General features: G+C 44.0%; 1 protein-coding gene across 2 annotated transcripts in view; it reads left to right on the top strand.

Moving 5' to 3' along the window:
• The window catches only part of SLC66A2 (solute carrier family 66 member 2), a 389,162-nt gene that overhangs the window by 212,715 nt on the left and 151,403 nt on the right, over positions 1–25,044 (top strand). For both annotated transcript variants that reach the window (XM_085605944.1, XM_085605943.1), the window contains one exon: positions 21,646–21,862. In XM_085605944.1, coding sequence (XP_085462070.1) covers positions 21,646–21,862 — 217 coding nt within the window. The remainder of the gene's footprint in view (positions 1–21,645; positions 21,863–25,044) is intronic.

Below are 25,044 nucleotides of genomic sequence, written 5' to 3'. Positions count from 1 at the left end.
GCATTATGGATTTGTGAATGCGCTCTAAGCTGTGTCATCTTCTGTAAAACAGCTGCCATCAGAGAATTACAGTGTCCTTTAGAACAGCAATTATAGCGATATATAAATGTGTCCCTTACGTCACAAACGCACACAGAGTCATAAACAAACGCCTCCCTCCACAAGCTTAACAAAAACCCGTTCTACTGCACCCTTTACGGGCATTAATATATACCATTCCTGTAAGGAACTGCCGCACACGAGTCGCTGTGCTGTCGTGATTTGAATGAATCGAATATCAGTGAAATATCTATCTTACCTCACACAATCACTTGATATATAAACAAAACAGCCCGTTATGCATAGCGCAAAGAAGACACACACAAAAACAGGCCTTGTTTTTAACATTTTCCATGCCAAATGTAGAAGTGCAGGCACTCAATGTCGCAGAGTGCCTGTTGGCCACTGAGAAGTGCCGGTTCTCTCCCATTAAAAGTACTGGAGCCCTGATGCGAAGTGCTGGCACTCTTCCTTTTCAAATTAAAGAATTGCGCGCGTCTTGTCATTCAGTGACAACATTTTGAATCAATAAAGCATATCAGTGGGTATCAGTCAAAAAGTGAAAGACAGTTTCTGGCCCTGTCACCTCTACCGCATCTGCTAACATCTGACAACAAGGTGTTCGGATTTTATTGGCTGCAGGAATTCGCGCCTATTCCGAGTTTTGCCCTGAAAGCGGGATATAATATGTACATGTTGGTGCTTACCGCATGTTAATGTATTTTCCAGGCATTTTTTACCATTTAGTCCTTATTTATAAGAAGTTGTGGACTTTTATCGCATCTAGTAATTATTAGGTGTAATCAACATCATCACACCAATTAGAATCGCGGTTTACCTGGGCCCTCCTAACAGTGCCCAAAGTCAGTCCTTTGACTTCAGTAACTCTCAGAAAAACCTGGTTCTAGCCTTGTTTGCATCACGTTTATGTCTGCATTCATGGATACTGTTGTTTGACGTTGCTTTTAGATAGAGGAGGGCGAGCCAATGAAAGCTCGGGCCTCAGGACTGGCTCAGCTTGAGCTCGTGTTGGAATCTCGAGCCCATAACGAGCCGAGCTTGCATGTGGCTTCTGTCTTCCTTTCTCTGCCCAGTATGTGTCCTTATGGCCAGAGCAGCTGACTTTGGAACTGGTTTCACTTCTTAGCGTAGGCTCAACATCCTGTGACGTAGCGCTTAATCTCCCCTTGCCTATTAAAAATGAATGTGACTTTGTGTAATGTAACTGGTGCTCATGTAAAGTGCTACAAGTTCACACTATATACAACTGCAGAAAAATGCAGAAAGGTAAAAAACAAAGCCTTAACATGAGGAAAGACAAATTTATAACCAGACCAGTTACTTGCTGATTTGTACAAAGTGAACCCAGAAACCCTGAAGAAAACTCCGCTCACCCGCTTAAATTGTGTGATCTTAGGCAAATATTTTTGTTTGATATAATAGACCTATACTGTCACTTTATAGTAATCTGGGCCAGGTACAGGATTTACATTGCAATTGTCTTGTCTCTTAGTTCACTAATGGTTCATGCTTAGACACTATCAGTTTTAACAAGTACATCTCAGTGCAGGGCTATAATGTGAAATACTAATGCCAGAGCTTCCACATTTTACAGAAATATACTATATGAACTTTAAATAGACTTTATCATAATTTACGTTTTGTTTGCTGTATGATTTACATAGCAAACATTTTCAGGGCTCGGCTCGGGCATGGTTCTAAGGTCCGAGCCAGACCCTTGGCCCGGCTCGGCTTTCCCTGTTTGTTTGTTAGCTCGCCCATCTCTACTTTTAGAAAGTAGCAGTAAAAAAAAAGTTGTTGGTGGCTGGTTAGTGCACATTTTGTTGTGTTTAATGGAGAAAATCTACCCTTTTGATTCGTGTGTCGATGGTCTGTGTGAAATCAATCCGGTACACAGCCGATTCGCTTGCCTCTGAGGAAATATCAGCTTTATTTTGAGTTTTCGTCGGGTTCTTTGTTTTTTTTGGTGCTAATAAAGCGCCTACCACATTGGGAGCTTCAGTAGAATGCGCTTGAAGTTTTGCTTTTAAAGCATATGTTGTGTTATTCACAAAGAAGGAAAAGTACGGAACCCTGTCGCAGGTAAATCAGAAACGCAGGGATTCTTGGTGACCTTGCTCGCGCTGATTTTCCCGAGTCCTTTATCCGTTAACGTTTTTTATTGCACGTGCTGGCTTAATTACTCCGGGGAAATGTCGGTTAATATTGTGAAGGGCACCTGCGAAAGACGTTAATTCGATTAAGATTAGAAAACTCTCGGCAAACTCCCTTTGCCCCTTGGCTTGTTTAGAAGATAATGATGCCCAGCCCTCACACCTGCATTTTAATTGTGCTGGAGGGAGGGGAGGAAATTGGAGCAGCCGGCGGGTCTGAAGAGTTATGTGAAATATTGGACCGACACCTGGTTTAAGGTGAGCTCTATTGGGGGCTAGTTTCATTCAATATTTGCAGCTCCATAAAGAAAGGGATGGCAGGCAGGTGTGATCTAGGGTGACCAACTGGCATGGGTGCAAATTCAGGACGGTGAGTGTAAAAATGCAAGACAAAGGGTCGAAATTCAGGACTATAAATTCAGGACAGGAGGTCGAAATTCAGGGCAAAAGGTACGTTTTACAGATACATCAGAAGAGGCAGCACAATAGTATATAAGTAAGTAAATAGACAACCACTTAAGTAGAAGTGAAAAGAAGTTTATATTATATTGAGACAATTGTGCACTTCGTGGTTTTTCAGTATTCGCGCAGCTTTGAGCAAATTTACAGGTCTTTTTGTGGTAACAAAACCGCCCCACCCCCCACCTTTCCAGCCTCCCAGGGAAACGCCCGGTGCCCGGTCTGGCCAGTCCGGCCTTGCTACCACCCTCCAATGGTGACCCTCCTCTTCTCTCATGTGTATTTAATTTATTTTATAGTGCTAACCATCCCAAGTATGTAGGATAGGGTGTCTGTGTGCGTTACATCACACACATATTATATAGAGACAATGACTTTCTTCGGATCCCCTTACGTTGTTCTGCACAGTGCATTTTTTAAGACTAGCTGCAAAATTAAGGAAGACTAGATGCGCGGTGTAAACAACTTTGCTCTAGGGTAGAGAGGGTCGGGTATTATGATTAAAGTCGTTTTCCTAAAAGCTTTCATGTATATTTTGGTCCCTATTGCAGACTTAGCTAAGGTCCCAACCTAATTATGAAATGAACGGTTTATTGAACTTGGGAAGCGTTATGATGTTTTAAAATGATATAGTTTACATTATTGTCTTAATTTGGTTATGATTATGCATTTTTAAAATCTTATGTTGTTAGTGTCCCCTGCATTGAATCTGTTAAAACTCTGCACTTTATAAATACTTCGTTTTTGCTGCTTTGTCAGAGGTATTTAGCTATTAAGGTCTCGGATAAACCCTGATGAACGGTCATATTTTAAATATTTTAAGGATATTTTGTTATATTAATGTATTGCTGGAATTTGTAATTGTTATGTTCTTGCTTGGATGTTTTAATATCCGAATAAAGATTAATGACTTGACTTGACTTGACTCATATAAATGTGAACGTCAATCTATAGGAAATGTACTTAAGATAATGGGGGTTACAAGGTGTAATCATTCTTTTATCCATCATTCAGTCTTTCACCATTCATTCTGTCCTTCCATCTGTGTGCCCATCCATATCAAAATTCAACCATTTGCAAACCTATCCATCATCTATCCTTCCACCCATCCATCATTCCACTCATCCATCCCTCCCTCCACCCTTTCACTCATCCATCCCTCCATTCATCATTTTACCTTATCCATCCGTACACTTATCCATCTACTTTTCCACTTGTCCATCCATTCACTCATCCATCCAGCCATCTACCCTTTCACCCATCCAGTCATCCTTTCACTTACTCATTCATCCACCCAGTCTCTCATCCTCCCACCCATTCACCCTTTCAGCCATCCATCCATCCATCCATCCTCCCTTTCTCTCTCCATCCTCCTTTCATTTAGCCATCCATCCTTCCATTCACCCATCTATCTACTCATCCATTCATGAATCCATCCATTGACGCTATCACTCATTCAAACTTTCACTCATCTATCCACCTTTTCACTCCTTCACTCATCCATCCATCCTTTCTCTCATCCATCCACCCTTTCACTCCTTCACTCATCTATCCACCCTCCTGTCCATCCACCCTCCCTTTCACCCACTCATCCAGCCTTACACCCACCCTTTCACTCACTCATTCATCCATCCATTCACCCTTTCACTTATCAATTCATCAATCCATCCATCAGTTCACTCATCCATCCACCCATTCACTTGCTTGTCATCCACCCTTTCACTCATCCATCCTTTTACCTGTCCATCTATTCTTTCACCCATACATCCATCTATTTACCATTTATCTCATCCTTCCTTCCACTCACTCATCCGTCCATCCTTTCTCTCATTATTCATCCATTCGCCATTTCATTCATCCATTCACCCTTTCACTAATCCATCCAGCCATCCACCCCTCCCTTCACTAACACACCTTTTCACATTAATTATGAGCTGAGCCTTTGTCTGCTGAGTTGCAGACAGAAGAGGTTCATCAAAGACTTCACCCCTGCTGTAGTTCCTAAAGCAAGGGGTGGGGCAGAGAGGGCTTACTATGCCCCTGTACATAGGCAATCCGAAAAAGTGGAAGTCATGAGTCATGTATGATGCACAGTGCCACTGTGACATGGCGTTGTTTCCAGGGCTTTAAGTGGGATGAAAAAACTGGGGGGGGGGTCTCTCCAAAGGGGGTGTTCGATGTAATTAAGGGCATGGCTTAAAACACCTAAACTAAAAATATGTGCTTAGCATAGTGTGCCGCCCGACTGGTAATTTACTTCTTCTGTCATTGCATCCAGATATATAACACAACAAGTAGTGTTACACCTACAAGCCAGAACTATTGGCTTTGTCAATAATTGCTAGTTGCATAAAATAAAAAAAGCAGCAACCGTGGCTTTGTTGAATATAATATTGAAAATGCGTCAGTTTTAAAATGATGAGTGTGTGAAAGACCCTTTACCCTTTTTTTCACCACCTTTTCATGAACTGGATTTTAACCTATCAGCATGGGCGTTTTTGTTCATGTCTTCCACCTGACAGAATGTCCTGCCTTAGACCGAGGCAGGAGGAGGCCCACCACATGCAGCAAGAGCACAGAGTGGCCCATTGTCATTCTGTATGTGGCAGTCAGCCGCAGACAGAATGACAATGGTTGGGGGGGTGCTGCTCTTGTGCTCAGAGGAGTGTGAGGTGGCACCATCAGGGAGCTGAGGCTTCTGGCAGGGGAACAGTGATGTTTTCCAATTCCCAAAATTACAGACAAAAGTTGTCCGTAAAAGGGATCGTCACGGACAACGGACGTGAGATCCAAATTACGGACGGTTGGCATCTAATTCCCAACATGTCTTTGTTTTTTGGTGGGTGGCCTACTTGGGGTTGTCTCGATTGAGTGGAGTCTCTCTGTGTGTAGTTATTGCTCTGTTTGGGGATTAAACTCCTTGTGTTGGCCTGACCCTTGTCGGCGGCAACATAGGTATGAATAGCTGTGATTTTCCAAAGGTTCGCAGGCAGTGATAATGATGTTTTTCTTTTTATAAGATTGCTTTTGAGTACTTAGTGGCTCAATTTTTAGTGAGATCTGTGTCTTTGTTGGCTGACTGAAAAATCATTTTTATGTCCAGCATACTAGACAGTACAAGCTGTTTGCAAAAAGACACAGTGTAGGCTTACAGTGGGCGCAGAACCTGCTTAGTCCTTACCATTGGCTGGATTTATTGTCACTCTCATCTCATTGCTTCTTATTTGTTAGCTTGTTTGGTCTTCACTTCCTCTGTTGGTGTGTGGAGGATGACAGCATTACTTGTGTCCTTCCACTGCTTACTTTTCAGACACTACTTTTTTACTTTTGGTTAAGTACTCCGCAAAATTTTGTGACCAGAATCAAAATTGGTATTGGCAAAATCAATAAGAGTATCAAATTTTGTGTTTTCTGTTAGGTTGGTTGTTGGGTGTACAATTTCCCTGTGTTGGACTTTACATACTTGATTTCTATGTATTTTTTATTTTTGATGCACATATCTTAAATTGAAGTTATAGCGTGACTACGCTGGGATAACGCTATCCCAAGTAAACTAAAGTCATTTGTTATAATTGAACTACCCTGGTTCTTAGGGTTACGGGGTTGACTCCATAGGTTGCTACTATCGTAGGCTTTGGGAGCATTGCTCCAGTTGCCTAAGCCACCTAGAACCCTCGGGTGGAGCACATCTCCTTGTCTATACCATGCATAAATCTTTTTATTTGTTTTTTCCACCTTTTGACATTCTTTCACATCTGTACTGAGCTTTCCTCATGCACAGTGAAGGAAGTAGACATTTCCCCTGCAAATGAAAAAAACACCTTTGCCCCTGCACCCACTCCTGTAGAAACTGTGAGCCACTTAGGAAGTAGTGTACAATAAATGCACCCCGTGGTCCCAGTTTTTGGGATGGGACTGTGGAGATTCATGGACCTCTGATGCACCCACATCAGGTGAAACATGTCATTCACTACACCTGCCTGCAGAGGACTCCATGTCCACCTCTTCAAAATCAAGCTGATCTGTGTGAAGTGAAAGATGAGATGGCGGTTTGAGAGTGCTACTTTGTCTTTAATGGCTGCACGGTCAAGGGCGTAGCGTGTTCAGTGTGATTTGGGGTGGGGGGGCATGAGCCTCAGACTAACCAACAATCACGCTAGGACATATTGTTGAACACATTATATGGGAAGCAGGACATAAGAGGGGCTTAAGTGGCAGTGAAAAGAGAGCGGCTTGTTAGTGGTACTTAAAACTCAATAGTTTCAAACTAATCAGCATTTTTTTAAGGACTTTAAAACATAGACGAGAGAGAGCGTGTGTCCTATTGTCAGTGTGGGCATGTAAAAGTCCCAGGTGAAATCCGACAGACACTTCACATTACCCGACTGAAAGCACTTGTACCCAACTATTAACTGCAGAATATATTTTTATTGGGGTAACACCCCATACAGCCCCCTTCCCGGAGCTTCGCCCTGTGCACGGTCTTCATTGGAAAAGTGAGTCCACACCTGCCCTGGCGACAGCGCGTTTTGTTTTTAGTCCTTAGAATGGCTCTAGTCGGTGCCAATCACACCCAGTGAGGGTGTGCCAGAAACGCGTACTACAGCCGTAAGAGGGGACGATGAGGATATTGTTAGTGGTGACAGAAAGAGACTCCAGACACTGTGACATCCTGCCTAGGGATGGTTTGTTCCATGATGTCACATCACAGCAATTGTGAAGGGTCGGATTCTTCTACTTTGTATTATGGCAATGTATGGAACCATTGTCAAGTCACAGGAAATTAGAACTAGCACAAACAAAAAGTGACAAGCCATAAAAGAGTGACCTAAAAACAGGGAGGATGTTTATCTGAGTAGTTTTGTGCCAATAGATGTTGAAATTGTGAGTTTCTAACGCCGTTTCTGATGCCTTCTCTTGTGATAGAGGCACCCTCGTTGTTCTTCTCCTGTTGAAATGTTGAACCTTGCTGCTTTTAGAAAAAAAGGCAGTAAAAATCAATAGAGATATCCAGTATATTGCAGAACCTGGGGACAATGACATGAAACGAACAGTGGTTCTGCCACAACACACTTTTCAAAGCTAAATGATTTCTATGTTTTTTTTTAATCCCTTTCTACTTTAGGATATCAGCCAATGTTACACATATTTGTCTAAACACATATTCCAAGTAAATAGCATAAACTAATTATGTTAGTCTGTAATTTATTTAAAGCGAAAAGGTTTTTGTATCATCTTACAAAAGAAAAAGAAACAGGTCATACACACATTATTATCTGGTGCAAAGAGTGAGACAGAGTGAGATAAAGTGTATAGTTTTCATAAATCACAAGCCACAACAAATCCATTGAGTACATACATAAACAACATTAACAATAAGGCACAGAATAAAAACATGTAGTTATTCTCAAAATGACCTCAAAATATTCCTAATCAATTAACTGGTCAAAATGGAATGTAGTGCTTCTGATATTGCGTCGACGTTTCGACCCCTGTGTATCTGTGCTACATTTAAGCATCAAACGCGGGTCATCATCAGGACAAAACAAGATAGACTGTGTGTAGCCTTATCGATATAGTTCAAAAGGGATCCAATATGTGGACACTTGATTGGATTCCAAGCGGGGCTCCTAAGTAGCAACTAGGTTGATGACAATCAAAAGTGGGTGGGCACAACGTGCTCTTCAACCATCTCTGCTGTCACACGCTCAGTGTCATCATTTAATAAAGTAGAGGAAGAGTTGTTCCACTTCCCTCTGTTTTAATGAGTCCGTCGCCTTGTACGTTAAACTCTGAAGATACGTGAGTTTTCTGCAAGAGAAGACCTCTGATGGGCTGTGCAAAGTCCGTGATTAATTAGGGCTTTTCTGTTCCATATTTAAATTGTATTAGAAACACACACAAGTCCCAGTAATGGTTGTTCCCGTGGGCTCTTCAGTCAGTTTTCAGGCAGCATAACCGTGGGTGCCTCCTCTCCTTGTGACACACAGTTGTGTGCGTTTCTTATACGATGGGAACAGAAAAGCCCTTAATTAATCACGGACTTTGCCTCAGCCCATCAGAGGTTTTCTCTTGCAGAAAACTCACTTATCTTCAGAGTTTATCGTACAAGGCAGCGGACTCATTAAAACAGAGATAAGTGGAACAACCCTTCCTCTACTTTATTAAATGATGACACTGAGCGCGTGATGCCAGAGATGGTTGAAGAGCACGTTGTACCCACCCGCTTTTGATTGTCATCAACCTAGGAGCTACTTAGGAGCCCCACTTGGAATCCAATCAAGTGTCCACGTATTGGATCCCTGTTGAACTATATCGATAAGGCTACACACATTCTGTCTTGTTTTGTCCTGATGATGACCCGCGTTTGAAGCTTAAATGTAGCACAGATACACAGGGGTCGAAACATCGACGCAAAATCAGAAGCACTACATTTCATTTTGACCAGTTAATTGATTAGGAATATTTTGAGGTCATTTTGAAAATAACTACATGTTTTCACTCTGTGCCTTATTGTTAATGTTGTTTATGTATTTACTCAATGGATTTGTTGTGTCTTGTGATTTATGAAAACTATACACTTTATCTCACTGTGTCTCACTCTTTGCACCAGATAATAATGTGTGTATGACCTGTTTCTTTTTCTTTTGGAAGATGATACAAAAACCTTTTCGCTTTAAAAAAATTACAGAATAACATAATTAGTTTATGCTATTTACTTGGAGTATGTGTTTAGAAAAAAAGGACCCGAAAGATCATGCATGCAGTGGTAAAGCAACGCACACCATGCATATGGTGCATTAATGTATGCCACGTATTGCATCCTTCATCTGAAGTTCTTTGCCGTAGAGGAGGCTACACCGTGTTGCTTTGTACATTTTCAGAAGAGAGAGGCCGTTCTCATGTAATTTCAGCTCGGTGCTCAGGTGTTCATTCCATAAAGGACTGAACACAATTGGCTTATAGAAATGCAAAGATAGTTATGATAACTTCTGCAAAACCTTCTTCTACCAGTGGGTGGCAGTGCGGTCATGTTTAATTCTCGCTTCAGTGCACTGTTTCAATCCAGTACATTCCTCCTTTGAAATTGTCTTTCTTTATAAGGAAGAACCGGTGGCTCCACAAAAACAAAGTTTTGCAGATTGTCAATACATTTCTAGTTAACGAGAATAACCTATAGGTTTATTTTTTCAAAAAAATTGTTCATGTTCCCCTTTGTGTTTAAGAATTGGCGTTATTTCCTTTGGAATATGTTGGTTGCATGTCTTTTCCCCAGCCATTTGAACAACAGGAATGTTTTTTTATGCCTAACGGGTTTGTCACGACAGTCCAATACAAAATCTGTGTCCACAGGTGTATGCTTAGTTATTGAATGAGCTCTCCCAGTTCACTCTTTTCAAAATGGTTTTGCTAAATCCAGTTAAGGTAGTAAGTAGAGTTCCTGACTTTGATTAAGGCATCAGAAAAACAAATGGGGTTCTGATGGTTATAAATACCAACGTAAGCAAATAAACTTAATTCGACCCCAGAATTCATCCGTGGAAGTGGCAATGTCCATAAACCGGTATGTTAATTAAAATATCCAGTAGTAACCATGTGTAACTAGTCAATGCAGTTGCCAGCAGAGTGTTTATGTGCAGGGGAAGACCTAATACATTTATCATGCACTCTCGCGGGATTTCATAGTCCCCTTTGTAGCCATCTAACATATCCATAATTCTTGGGGCCCATTCGTAAGAGCATTTATGAGTATGGGAAGGATTAATACAAGAGAACGTTATCACATACCATTCCATGCCTTGCGCTGTAAGTAAAAATGCAAAGAGGGCACAATCCTGTTTGGAATAATTGGATATGATATTTCCTGAATATTCCAATTTAATTACCAGTTTAGATGTTTTGGGTCCAATTTTCAAAGGTGTTTGAGAGTATGGAAAGAAACACTACAGGAGAACTTAAAATACTCCTAAATGCCTTTGAAAATGTTATATTCCTGTAGTAAAATCATCATTTATATGAGACCCAAACTATTAAGGATGGCACTTAATGTGCAGGGGAAAGTTTGTCTGTGTTTTCCCCCTAGGAATCGATCTACCTCCAGTTTGTTGAGGGTAAACAGAAGCAATCACATGATATGTGGTAAAAAGGACTGACGTTTCTCGCCACTCTTACCAGCTGTCTCGTATCATCTCCACACAGTCCCCGCCTACATCTGTGTGGGACTCTATGTAACCTGAAGAGACCTGCCCAGTTTTTCCAGGCAAAATCACCCCAATCCTAAATAGTATTCCACTTCCACCCACCCTGTCCTCTAGCCACCTAGAAGGACCCCCTTCTTGCTCCTCTCCCCTTTAACTGGCTTCTCATCAAAGTACCATGTATTCTGCTGCCTGCTTACACCCCCCCTCCCCCGACCAAGCTCACAACCGTCTATCACTCACAAACCCTATCACGCTCAATCCAAGGAATTTGGCCCGGGGACTTTCCTTGTTGAAATGCACTGTATGTGTGGTTCTGGATGAAGCCATGTGGAGATTTGTGCAGAAGAAAGCAAAACAAGCCAGTAGGCCAGGTTGTAATGTGCTATTGCATTTATCATTGGTAAACTACAAGAAGACACATGGGAGGGAGTCAGCAAGAGTGGATTGAGAAGACTATTATGGCAAAGTAGTCCTTCATGCAGTTTAATGGAAGCACTGGAGTGAGGGCGGAAGGACATGTAAGTATCAAGGACCCCTGTGGAATAATATAGTTCCTGGGACAGGGCACAAACACAATGGAAAATATAGTTCCCGGGCAACGCGAGGTCATCAAATTACAGATATAATACAGGAAATGAGTTAAACGAACAAATAATGAAAAATTCACAAATTTTAATTAAAAAAACATATACATTGACATATTTTAAAAATACATTATTTAATGTCACCAAGAGATCTATTTAGAATATGACAATGGCAGAGATAGAGTCTTCTAATGACATCAATCTATCTATTAAAATACAGGGGTGGCAGAAATAAATTCTTCGACGCGCGTTTCGGCACGTGAGTGCCTTCGTCAGGAGTAGCCACAGTACACTTGTCTCTTGTTATATAAGCGGACGTGATCTTCTGGTTATAAACCTAAGGATGCAGTAAATGAATCTCGTTTTGTGCGAAGCTAAATTGGATTTTGATAAAGAAACTGAAGGAAGGAACTTCTCTTTCTGATATGTCTTTTAAAATCTTCGTGAATAAAACGGGTGCAGATATGCCGAACTTTTCATAAAAAAATAATAATGGATCCTGGGTTTGGCATATGAGGATGTAGCGTAGACGCTACATCCTCGTATGCCAAACCCAGGATCCATTATAATCGAGATAACAACTTCTATCCGGTTTACAAGGTTATTAACACGAAGCTTGCCCTCGTAATTTGTTTTTATGAAAAGTTTGGCATATCTGCACCCGTTTTATTCACGAAGATTTTAAAAGACATATCTGAAAGAGAAGTTCCTTCCTTCAGTTTCTTTATCAAAATCCAATTTTGCTTCGCACAAAAAGAGATTCATTTACTGCATCCTTAAGTTTATAACCAGAAGATCACATCCGCTTATATAACAAGAGACAAGTGTACTGTGGCTACTCCTGACGAAGGCACTCACGTGCCGAAACGCGCGTCCAAGAATTTATTTCTACCACCCCTGTATTTTAATAGATCGATTGATGTCATTAGAAGACTCTATCTCTGCCATCGTCATATTCTAAATAGATCTCTTGGTGACATTAAATAATGTATTTTTACAATATGTCAATGTATATGTTTTTTTAATTAAAATTTATGAATTTTTCATTATTTGTTCGTTTAACTCATTTTCTGTATTGTATCTGTAATTTGATGACCTCACGTTGCCCGGGAACTATTTTTTCCCATTGTGAGCGAGGAAGGATACACTCAACCAGTCAATAGCATTAGGTGAAAGGTAAATACTCCAAGGGCTGAGTCATGACCTGATTGACAGTCTCGAGACAATGGCTGAAAGAGACAGGTTGAAGAAAGCCAGTGGTTGAAAGGAACACTCTGTATGTTGTTAGCAGAAAGCTTGTTTGACAGCGGTGCTTTCAAAATCCAGACCTAAAAAGTAAGGTGACAAGGAAGAAGCCAAAGATAAAGAGCAGAGATGGAAGAAGTATGAGGCAGCTGGGATCCTGCCAATTCGTTTCACGTTGAGAAAGGCTCTGCGTTTGTGGAGATTGTGATTTGGGGACCCAGACTCATCTTATTTTTTATTTCCCACTATTTGATGAGTTGAGAGCTAATTTCTTACAATAATTGATGCTCTGATTTGCGTGTATAATTTTATTCACAAGCTTGTTTTCAATTTATCTGCTGCTTCCCAAAAAATTGTCCTTGGTGCTATCATTTTTTGTATATTGTGCAAACAGTTTAATGAGCTGTATGGCATGCGGTGGCTATTGAGTTTTAAATATGCAATATGACATTATTTTTGATTGCTAGCTCTATTGAAAACCAAGGACTCGAACTAGAATTAAAAATATCCAAGAAATCGATGTCTGTGCTCGATATTTTCTCCATTCTTTATTTCCATATTAATATTTTCACAAAATACCTCTCTCAGACCGCCTGGAGGCCTAATCGGCCCAGAAAATGCCATACAACCCTATTTTCTAGTATGCTATGGTTTATTCGTGACATACCTATCGGGGTCTGTATTCCATAACTCAAATACTTTTGTACATTTTTGTGGCAATGATGCCAGCCATCCCTAATGCCATTACAGCCTGCATGGAGAACACGCCCAGGCCCCCATTCCCTGGCTGAGCACTGAAACACAGCGCTCAGACCAATCACAACCCTGCATTGCAGCATTGTCATTGGCTCAAGGAAGCCTGGATGCTTCCTGTTCCGACCCCAGGGGAGAGACCGTGAAGGAGAGACGGAGTAGAGAGACAGTGATCAGGTAGGTTTTTTATTTCTTTTTTACACCCCCTTACCCCGTCCCGCCCCATTGCCCCCGATCCGTGCCTGCCGCCACTGCCTTAATGTGATATAGCAACTGCTATGCTGCTTTTGGCCTTATCCCATTAATAATAACGTCCTTCCAATCCATCAGTAATTTTCCGGAAACAAATCACTAATTGGCCCCTCTTTACTGAAGGCAACTAGGAAGAGCGCGAGCCTGTGTGAGCGCGCCATTAGGGCCCGGCCCCCCAGGCCCCGAGCCACACCCCCCCCCCTATTTCTATGATCAGGGATTGGCCAGTAGCCCGGTGGGCTGCTGGCCGAACTAAGTCCTTCCGGGTCAGGCCGCGATGTATTTCCGGTCGGAGGCCTGACCCGGAAGGGGGGGGAGTCAGGGTGGGGGCTATTTAGCCCCTGGTCTTACCTGGCTCTCCCCCTCTTCACCTGCAGCCGCCCCCTGGACGAGGACAGTTTCAAGCTTTGTGGTCGTCGCGGTCTTCGTGGTCTTTTGTGGTCGTCGTGGTCGGCGCGCTCGTCTCTTCGTGGCAGCGTCCCTAGATTGTGGTCGGCGGAGTTAGTGCGGCAGTGCGGAACGGGATCCTGAGGTGAGGTGTCTGGGGCCGGGGGAGCGCGTGGTTGCTGCTGGTGGTTGGCGCGGGGAGGCGTGTGTACTTTGTCGGCCTTCCTCGCGTCAGGTGCCGGTGGTTGTGCACGTTCCCGGGGCAACGGTGTTGGGCGCTTCCCTTAGGGATTCCGGAGGCGCAGCGGGGATTGGGTGGTTTGTGGTTCCTTGTGTAACCGGAAGCGCGGGGTCGGGAGCCAGTAGCGCGGCTTGCGGCTGGGGGATTCGCGCCCTGTGTTCTTTGGTGCGTGGTGCAGTTACGGGAGCGAGTAGTAGAGAGGCGCGCTGGTGTATAGCGCGTTAACAGCCGAGCGGCTCAATCGTCAACAATCACGCTCTGCGTTCATAGGCGCTGTTACGGCAGGAGACGGGGGGGATCAGTTTTATTGTGAACATCCTGTGAGTCAGAGCAATTCATTGCTAAGCAGCAAGTAGGGGAGAGGCGCGCTGGTGTGTACAGCTGAGCGACGCTTAAGTCGTGTAACCCCCCCTCCTGACTTGGAGCGCGCGAGCAGGGTTGCTTTTGCGTGCAGTGTTTTTTGTTTGTTTAGAGCATAGGGGATTAAGGAGTGAAGCCAAGCCTGGTTTTGGTCTAGGCATTAAGAGGTTTTTAGCGAAATTACATCTTGGGGAGTTTTATACGAGCGTGGTTGGGGCACTGATCCCTGAGCCATAAAGGGAAGGGGAGTGGGGATCTACAAGCATTGTAGGCCACCAGTGGGTAAAAAATAAAGTTGTGTTTTTCGTGGCAGCAATATTGACAAACCCACGGGGAAAGTATACACTCTTGGTGGGGCTGACTGCTTACTGGTGAATTGACGTTTTTTTTTTGAAGGGGCAAGAGGATTGATTGGTTTCTCAGCGGCATTTAGCCAGCGCAGAGCATATCTGTTGAGTAGGGCAGTAGCCACTGTAGAACATGCCTCCCAAGCGCAATCCAAAGAGAAAAGGGGGAGAATCTGAGATTGCGCAATTACTAAAGTTGGTCCTAGAAATGTTGGGCAGGGACGATGAAGAAAGTGAGGAGGAACAGGGGGGGGAGGCTCCAGTGTCCGATAGTGAGGATGTCGCTGAGCCAACAGAGAGAGCCCGCCCTCGGAGAACAATAGTCCCGCCCAAGGCAGCATTTCCACCTTTAGTCAAGAAACCTAAAGTGGCTAAGAAAGGAAAAGGGGGTAAGGGATCAGGGGATGCACCTAACCTTCCGGTGATGCCTCAGCGGCTGGTCCTCCCACTGCCGGTGGGGCTACCAATGCCAGTTTTAAACCCACCTGAACCGGGGCTCCCTATGCTCCCAAGCCTGCGGACCCCCCCCCCGCACCAAGGCTTACTAGCCCGGTGCCGGCTACCCCATTACCCGGCGTGCCGCCAGTACCCAGCGTGCCCCCGCTGGTTACTCCGGAAATACCCTTGCAGACAGGAAGTGGCCCACCATTGGAAGGGCGGGGCGATATAGGTGCAGTCTTGGCAGATATTAGAGGGGCATTGAAGGCCTTAGTACCCACGCTTACTCCTCCGCCCCCTGCAGCAGTGCCATTGGTAGCTCCAGTAGTAGCAACAATCGCAGTAGGGGTGTCCAGTGTGATAGTGCCCCCTACCTCGGGTCAGGCGGGGGCAGCAGCAGAGGGGGGGCAAACGAACAAGGCAGCCATATTGGCAAGGGTGGCGACACTTTTGGCACAACTGGGTGCACCCCCAGCAGGGAGCCCAGGCAGCGGCAACGCGACGGTAGCACCATGGGCGCCAGCAATAGGTACACCAGATCTTGTAGGCAAATTGAATAAACAGGTGGCCCTTTTGGGCAAAGCACATGAGAAGGAGGCAAATACACCACCGCAGGCGGTGGGTCTTACGGCCCCCGCCGTATGCGAGACAACAGGTGTGATTGCAGGTAAGACAGGGGAGTGTGCAACTAAGGAAGTGGACTGTGCTTCCAAACCAGTGGGAAGTCATGATGTAGTGTTATCTAAACGTGGGAAATTGGCATTGCACGTTGCACAAGACACCAGGGAAAAGATCTGGAAAGGGGACTTTATCGATCTATCCTCCTTGATTAGACCCAAGAGGAGGGAAGCTGAACCTAAAGAGAAGGATGGGAAGGACAGTTCCTTCAGAGAGAGGAAACCGAGGGTTGAGGAGTCAATCACGAACTGGTTATTTGGTTTTAATGTGTTTTCCATAGTGATGCTGGAGAAGAAACCAGAGTTGGCTATTCCCCTAATTTGTTATTCCAACAAGATTTTGAAAGCTCAAGCAATGTACGGGGGGATGGCTTGGCTAGACTATGATAGGGACTTCAGATGGGCCAAGGTAGATGATCCAGACATGGGCTGGGATCAAACTGAGGTGAATGTGTGGTTGGAGAGCGTCAATAACAAGGCGCCTATGAAACAGCCCTTTCGGACTTCGCAGGGGGGCGCGGGGGAGAAAAAAGGAACATGTTGGGCTTTTAATAGAAAAATGTGTACCTGGGCCCCTGGGACCTGCATGTTCAAACACGCTTGTGCCTACTGTGGTCACCCATCTCACCCAGAGTTTAAATGCATCAAAAAGTCCAAAGAAAAGGGAAGAGAGCCTAAAGCCCCGCAACAGTGAGCTGCCCACGCCAGTTGATCTAGGGAAACTGATTTTCTGGCTAAATCAGTACCTGAATAGGAAAGCAGCCAGGGTATTGTTTGAAGGTTTCTCCATGGGCTTCCGCATCCTAGCGCAAGGTGTGCCCCTGGTAGGGTAATGCAATAATCAACTGTCTGCTCGCACTCATCCTGCAGTGGTTAGTCAGAAGGTCGATAAAGAAAGGGCGCTGGGGCGGGTGGCTGGCCCGTTTGCTGCTCCTCCTTTGCCTGGGTATGTGTGTTCACCGTTGGGCGTGGTCCCCAAGAAGGAGCCAGGCCAGTTCCGGATGATTCATAACTTGTCAGCACCAAGGGGGACGTCAGCGAACGATACAATAGACCCGTCCCTTTGCTCAGTTACATATGCTTCCTTTGATGCGGCCCTGCAAAAATTACGTGGCCTAGGCCCCTGCGCCATCATGGCTAAAACAGATATTGAATCTGCTTTTCGGTTATTGCCAGTCCACCGCAAGGATTATCACCTGTTGGGTTTCCAGTGGAATCACCAGTTCTATTATGACAAATGTATGCCCATGGGTTGTGCAGTATCATGCAAGTACTTTGAAATGTTTAGTTCAATGCTAGAGTGGTTGTTTGTGTTCAGGACAGGGCATAGGGAGGTAGTCCATTACCTAGATGATTTTATGATCATGGGCCCCCCAGCGTCGGCAGAGTGTGGACAGGCCTTGACCAAGCTAGTTGGTATGATGACTGAGCTGGGAGTGCCACTGGCTCCTGGTAAAACGGTGGGTCCGGCCACTTGCATGTCCTTTCTGGGCATTGAAAACAAATAACTAATTGGCCCATCTTTACTGAAGGCAACTAGTGAGAGTGTGCAGCTGTGATGTGAAACAACAGGGCAGTTTAGGAAGCTCCATCTTGTACGCATACCAGGCGCCAAAACACGACATTTCCACCTATAGAATTAATTTCTGAGGCCTCCATAAGGTTGCGTCATGACCCCAGTTTAATAATGGGAAAGAGTTCATTGACAAACAGTAATGGAGACACCATAGGAGTAACAATATCCTTTTTTAGGTCTGCCTTGATAGCGCAACTGTTGGCTGACTTCATGCAGTTAAATGAAAAGGAGCTTTCGAAACCAGTACTGAGACAGGGGCGTTGGCACTGCCCACATGATGCTTATCTTGAGTGTAACATTTTGGCAGACGTTTGTTGCTTCGACTGCCAAAGAGTGATTGAATTGCATTTTTGTTTAGTCAAAAGCTTATACTTGATAGACAAGTACTGAGTTCTCTATGGTGACAAGCCAGTGATCAGGGCTATAGGCCTGATCTGTTTATTATGAAAAGTTATGACAAAGACAGTAGGTCTGACCCATTTATTGTGAAAATAACTTATTAAAACCATTAAGCATTTAAGGGTGGATTGTTATCACACGTGTGTGTGCTCGCTGACAGATTTACATTTTTGCCCCTGCAGTCCTAACATCATCAAGTTGGAACTGGGGAACATTTGTCCCACAGAGGATATAAACAATAAGTAAAGGGGAGGGGCAGGCTGAAATGCACAAATTAGAAACGGCGGCAGACGCTCTGTTATTTTTGTATCTGGTGAAAAAGTTGGTTTATATGCTTGGGGGCAAGGGAGTGTAAATAGAAGACTGGAAGATGAAGGAATAGAGTGCACCTAAAAAATAAATGCCACACATAGTGAAAAACAGAACTGGCTGTAGGCAACCGCTGCATGTGTTGTGCTGTGCTGTTGCACTGCCTGGGTGCTGTAGGGGCATCACAAGCTTTACCTGAGTCGAGAAAGCAGATTTCATTATTTCTCCCCTCCCCCTTCCTCATAGCACCGGCTGTGATATCCCTCTTGTGATATTCTGACAGTGAGCGTGATTGTGTCTCTCTGACATCAGCTCTTATAGTACAGAAGTCCGTCGTCCGGGCAGGAATCACCGCAAAGAGAGGAAGAGTGGAGGTGAGATCCGGGCCTAAATAGCCCCCAAGCCCCACCTCCACTCTTCCCTACCGGAAGTCGACGTTGAGCCCACGACGTGGTGCCCCAGAAGGACTACTACTGGCCAGCAACCAATTGGGTTGCTGGCCACGCTAACGCTAAAAGGGGTGTGCCCGGGGCGGGGGGGGGGGGGGGCCGGGCCCTAAGGGCGCGCTTCCCGATGGTTGCGCTTGGCATTGTTGCACCGCCTGCTCGTTGTGGTTTTGCCCACATGCATTCAGCTAGACAAGGAAACCTTTGCAGTCGGGACTTAGTCATTCTTCAACACTTTCATCATTGCGGCGCTATTCGATTTGGATAACATTAGCAACACATGAAGAACGTTCCTTTTGGATATGTGATGGGCGACTAGGGTGTTGTTCTAACTCTTTTCTAGCTCTTCTTCATTTGGACCCTTGATCAGTCGTGCAAACATAAACCAGAAGTAAAATCAAATCTGAACAATAAATACAAACAAAATGCCATTCCCCAGACTTTTTAACCTTATTATTTATGACCGTGGGGTGCAAAAATGAAGGTTGAGAAAATGCCTTGATGGGGTCAGGGAGGAGGGTAGTGTCAGGGCTCTGTTCTGCCGCCATTTCTTAAGCTCCTGATGAGTGACATCATCTCTAACCATTATTAGCACCTGGTATAGCATGTTGGAAGCTAGTCAGCCAATCCGAATCCTCCCTTCGGCCTGTGGCTAATGTTGTAGACCGGGCCATGCCTTTGGCTGCCAGCTTTCTACCTGCCAGCTTATATTTTAGGTTTCGCCTGCACAGCGCTTGCGCTGTGCTGAAGAAATCTATTGTTTTTAATACAAACTTAAAAGAGACTTACATCTCACCTCCTCTCTTTCCTGGCTTCTCATTGGTTCCTGTGCGTTCCTCTTACCTTTTCTCCATTTCTATTCGCTGTTGAATATTTTCCTGCATTTACAAATGCTTGTTCCTCTCCTGCGTCTCTTATGAGTTTCCCGCTGCCAAAATACTGTTAACATCCACTTTGGAGGAATTATATTTTTATAAAGTTTTGCCTTTTACTCATGCAGCATATTTATATAACAATTTATCACCCGGAGAGATTAAATGATTTGCATAGGCTCACAGGATGTTGTGTGGCGCAGGCAAAACTCGAACCAAGTTCGCCAGCTCTCGAGTCAGCAGCTCCGGCCGCTGCACCACATCCTCTCAACTCCTGTGTTATTTGTCAGGGAGCTTTTTCCCTTTACCGAATGATGATTGATGAAAACAGCTCTTTATTTATTACATAGGCGAAACCGATGCATTACCAGTGCTTGTTTTTTTGTTTTTTTGCCTCCGCGAGTGAGGAAAAGGCTCCTTTCCAGTTCCGCAGCACTGCTGCTCTGCCTTTCCTTCTACATAAGTCAGTGTCTCTGTTGCACTGTTTGGCCCCTGCCATTCCTTCCTTAATGGGTAATGTAATCTCCAACATATATTGAAAAGTTGAAACCTATACATTAAACACACTGACGTGTATTTTCTTCTAATGGGTGTTTGGGCTAGCATCCCTATTAGTGAAGCAAGGGAAGGGGCTGCACAGTGTGATAGAGAGGCCATCTTAGAAAGAAAGAGAACAGGAGCTGGATTGCTGTAGGCCTGGGCAAGAGCAGTTTTTTCCCTTGAACACTGTAAGCTAAATTCACCACTAGATGATGATGCTAATAGCTTTACTGTATTTACCTGGGTGTGATGCCCTCCCCTCAATATGTGCATGCAGTTGTAGAAAGGGTAATTAACTGCGGATTCAGACAATTACCATTAAATATCTGAGGCCACTTGCCATGTTTCGGCTGCTTACTAAACCTTTAATGGACTTCAACTGTGCAAAGCACTCACTCATGAGATGGAAACCCGATTTGCCTTGGGGCTTCTGTTTGACATTGGTGTCCACTGTGTGATAAAGTCTCTTTAGCGGGTGCTTGTTTGAAGATTACAGGTACTGTGCGACAAACACTAGCACTTAAACAGTTGGCAGGTCTGTCTTACCACGGCTATCCAGAGGGGTTTTAGTTTCACTTGTATTTGTATTTATAATGACATACTAGTCTCCCCAAGCTTTTGCTTCTTAGAAGAATTGAATACCTTGTCTGCGATAGTAATGACACTAGGCTTAAACACAGGTCCTACGTTTTTTGACTAGCCCATTTTTGTTTCTTTGTAGCTCTTGGAGTAAATATCAGGGTTCATTCCATTACAGTTAGTTCTGCTCCCTCAGTCTGTGCTTTATAATAATTCTCTTGCAAGTCTCGGGCTGATTTTATTCTAGATGCAATCACATTTCCTGTCTTGCAAAGACTTATCGTTTCTTTCTTTCTTAATCATTTAACAAGGAGTTGTGTTTTAAACGGGTTGCAAACAAATTAGCCAATTAGTCGCCCTGTAACAATGCCTTTTTGTTAGTTTCGCCACTATTAACATTGGGATTTTCCCTTCATTCGTTTCAGTGTTGTAACAAAAAATGTGACTGCTGCTCCTCCTCCTCTTTTTCAGTTAATTTAGGTCATCAGTTCTATTGTTAATGTTTGATTTTTGTGGACTGTTTTTGTTTTTTCCAGTTTTTAAATTGTGTCAGGATAATGCATTGTTGCATGGGAATGTATTATTTTTTGTGAACTGTTATTGTTTTTTAGTTTTTAAAAATTGTCTGAGCTTAATACATTGTTGCAGGGAAATGTATTGTTTTTATGGTCTATTTTTGATTTTCTTTTTTTTTTTTTCAAATTATCAGGTTAATACATTGTTGCAGGGAAATGTATTGATTTTTGCAGGCAATTTTTGTTTTTCAGATTTTGATATGAACAGCTTTTGGCACTGGAGCCGGTTCCCGGACTACCTTCAGTGCGTGTTGAGTTTTACCTTTGTGACGGGATACATCACCTACCTCTGCCTGGACTTTGTCCCCTTCGTAGAAACACTAGGCTTCCTCGCAGTCTTCACTGAGGCCATGCTGGGCATTCCGCAGCTGTACCACAACCACCAAAACAGATCCACAGAAGGAATGAGGTAAGATGGGAAGGGAGAACTACAGTATTTTGCTTCTAACAGACTATGGTCTGGTGAAAGGATTTTCTATTCTCTCTTTCAAGATGGCTGTGCAAGCTTGTGAGTGGTCCTGCTGGGAGTAGTGGGATTCAGGAATGATCCACTCTACTTGCTGTTCAGTTGGGTCTTCTGTGTTTTTATTTAGTACATTTCAGATGCCTTGATGCAGTATGCTATTATTGATTTACTAGTTTCTTTTTTGGTACAGGGCAGACATCTTTGCTCTTTATACTCATTAATAAATCCTCAAAAGGGCATTGTGTTCTCCTTGATGAGAAAGAAGTGCCTTTCCAGCATCATATATAGTTTGTTCCCCCTTTCAGTATATTGAGCGTAGAGCAATGTGATTCAGGCACTGACCCACTTGCTGTGCCACTCCCAAGGCTGCTTGCAGATAGTGAATTCTTTGCTTCTGTCAGACATTCTGCCTGGTGAACCTGCTCTCTTCGCAGCCGTAAAGCATCTGTTTATTTGTGTCGTGCTTCTCCCAGCTGAATGTGTGATTTCCCCCAGTTCCTAATCCTGTAATGGCCTTCTACCCAAATTGTCTCATTATTTGGGTGTAGTTCAGGTGAAGCCACCAACCTCTCTGCCTGTGCAATGCCGCAGTGTCCTCCAGTGCCGCATGACGTCAGTGGAAAAACCGACATATTAGGGGGGGGAATGGAAATAGCCCAAGACGTACATCAGAACTGCTCATAGTTGAGGAGGTTAATTTGCAAACAGGGGAGGTTTGAAGTCATGGGCAGTAGCGGCATCATAATAAAGCTTTCAAATAATAGCGGTGCGGATGACCCTTTTTCATTTTTTTTTTTTTGCAGTTTTCTTTTGGGTGAACTTGACCTGAAGGTATTGGAGCGCTTTACATTAGCACCAGTTACATAACACAAGGACATTTTCATTTTTTTGTTTTTTAGGCACAGGGAGATTAAGTAATTTGCCCAGATTCACAGGATGTTGAGATGACGCTGAGACTCGAACCCGTTTTCCCAGTTCAAAAGTCAGCAGCTCTGGCAGTTACACCACATCCTCTCCCCAACTAATGGCCTGATTATGAGTTGGTGTATTTTATTGCATACAATAAAAGTCCAATACCGAGGTGTTGAGAATTGATTGGATGTGATAATTATCGCTTGGCTGACTTTTTAGGGAATAACATACTATAAATACCAGGTCTTTTTTTAGGTTGTTAAATTTCAACAGTTTTGACCTGGCGGAATTTAACAAAGGGTGTGATCTTTAGCACACCTGGTCATTTCTGAGTGCGATCAACATCACACTACATGTAACTGCAATTCCTGCGCTAACAGTTGCTTGCGCAACTGTACCACGCGCAAACATATCCCTTGCAGTTCGTTTCCTTTACGCTGTGCTGTTTAAACTGCAGTCCCATTATTGTCAGGCGTTGCTTGGAGCACTGCAAAGCTGCAAACCATTATAACAAATCATACTTAAAACAAGGCCTATAATGTTATGTATTCTCTTTAAATGTGTTGCTGTAGTAGACTGCAACGCTAAAGATATTTTATTTTTCAAGAATACATTTTTTTTTAAAGATTTATGACTTTGTGTCAAAATAAGGTTTTCTGGTGTGAATACATATCTCACATAATTTTACTCTATATTAAAACAAGTTAATCCGGATTCTGGTCTACTTTCCCGGGTGTCTTTCTACCCTTCGATCTTTTCGTCTTCCTTTTCCTCTAGATTATTCTAACGACTGCTTTCACTCAGGAAAACAAAATGACTGTGCTCATTTGCATCTTTTGCAACAGAAACGCAGTGAATCACTCCTAATCCTGCTGTAATTACCTTGCAGGCAGATCAATATTCCTAATTAGATCAACTCTTGGAATAGGTTACTTAAGTTTGTGCTAGATGGTTGTAAGTCTCGTATGTATTTCAAGCAGGTAATATCTCTTGGCCTGAGGGTGGATCTACATACCAGCAAAGTAACAGGTCTGTGTGGTTGCCGCACACACACTGCAGGGATGACTGGCCAGTCTGGGTGGATACCCGCATGTGGCATGCTGAGGTGTGTGCTCCCTTGGTCCATCTCATGCTGCATCTTTCACCTTGTCTGACAAGGTTATTAGAGCAACTAATAGAAATATGGGCAAAGAGGGTTCTGGATTTGTGTGCCAAAGACATATACATGACAGTGATGGCATTACACCCGTTTGACAATGTGCAGTTCTCCAATGCCATGAACTGCTCTGTGATGTCTGTGGTGTAAAGTGCGATGTGCTAGTGTAGTGCATCGTGGAGTGCCTAATTTGTAACAGAATGAGTGCAGGGGCCCAAAGTGTTTCATAGAAGCCTATCCCTGGCTCTCTCAAATGCTGGGGCTGCTGATTACCAAGGCCGTCTAGTTTTGATTCCAGCTTCTGCTTCTTGCTTCAGCCACCTGCACTTTCCATGTTTTTTATTTCACTCTTGCAGAACTTTTTATTCCTGCTATTTAGGTCTCGCCTACAGACCGCCGTCATTGTTGCCGGGACCTCATATTACCAGTATAGTACAACATACCTACAAAGTGTGGGCGTTTGGTGAGCCCACTTCAGCCACGGATTGTTTACATTTAACTTTTTTTATAGTGTATATACTGCCAAACTCGACCCAAAGGTATTGGAGCGCTTTACATGAGCACCAGTTGCCTTACAGACGGACACATTTGTTTTGTTAGACACAGGGACATTAATTTCGCCCAGAATCACAGGATGTTGAGCGTCCCTGCCGAGATTCGAACCCGGTACCCCACATTCGAGGTCAACAGCTTTAGCCATTACCCCCAGGTCCCTTATGTCCTCGTCCCCTTCATAAACAGATTGGAGATAACTATCTCCCGACAGAAAAAAAGAGCAGAAGGCATGCTGGGACCCTAATACTGCCCCTCCCACCGGGAGTACATAAGCAGTACTTACCCACTATCCCGTCTGTTCTTTTTTTTTGTCTGTCGACAGATTAGACGTGGTGTGCTGTTCTGCTGCTCCTGCTGGGCTGGTGTGGCGTTCCTTTCCTCCTCCCCCCGCCTGGCTGCCTGGCTGTGCGGGCGGGGGGAGCGTTCCTGGTCCGTCCCCTGGCCTGCCGGGCTTGCTGGGGGTCGTGACGGTGGTGGCCGGTGTGCTGCCTGGTTCCTGCGG

The sequence above is a fragment of the Triturus cristatus genome, chromosome 5_1 (assembly GCF_964204655.1).
Source record: "Triturus cristatus chromosome 5_1, aTriCri1.1, whole genome shotgun sequence".
Taxonomy (NCBI): Eukaryota; Metazoa; Chordata; class Amphibia; order Caudata; family Salamandridae; genus Triturus; species Triturus cristatus.
Note: the sequence above shows the minus strand (reverse complement) of the source record. Positions and strands in the feature narration are given on the sequence as shown.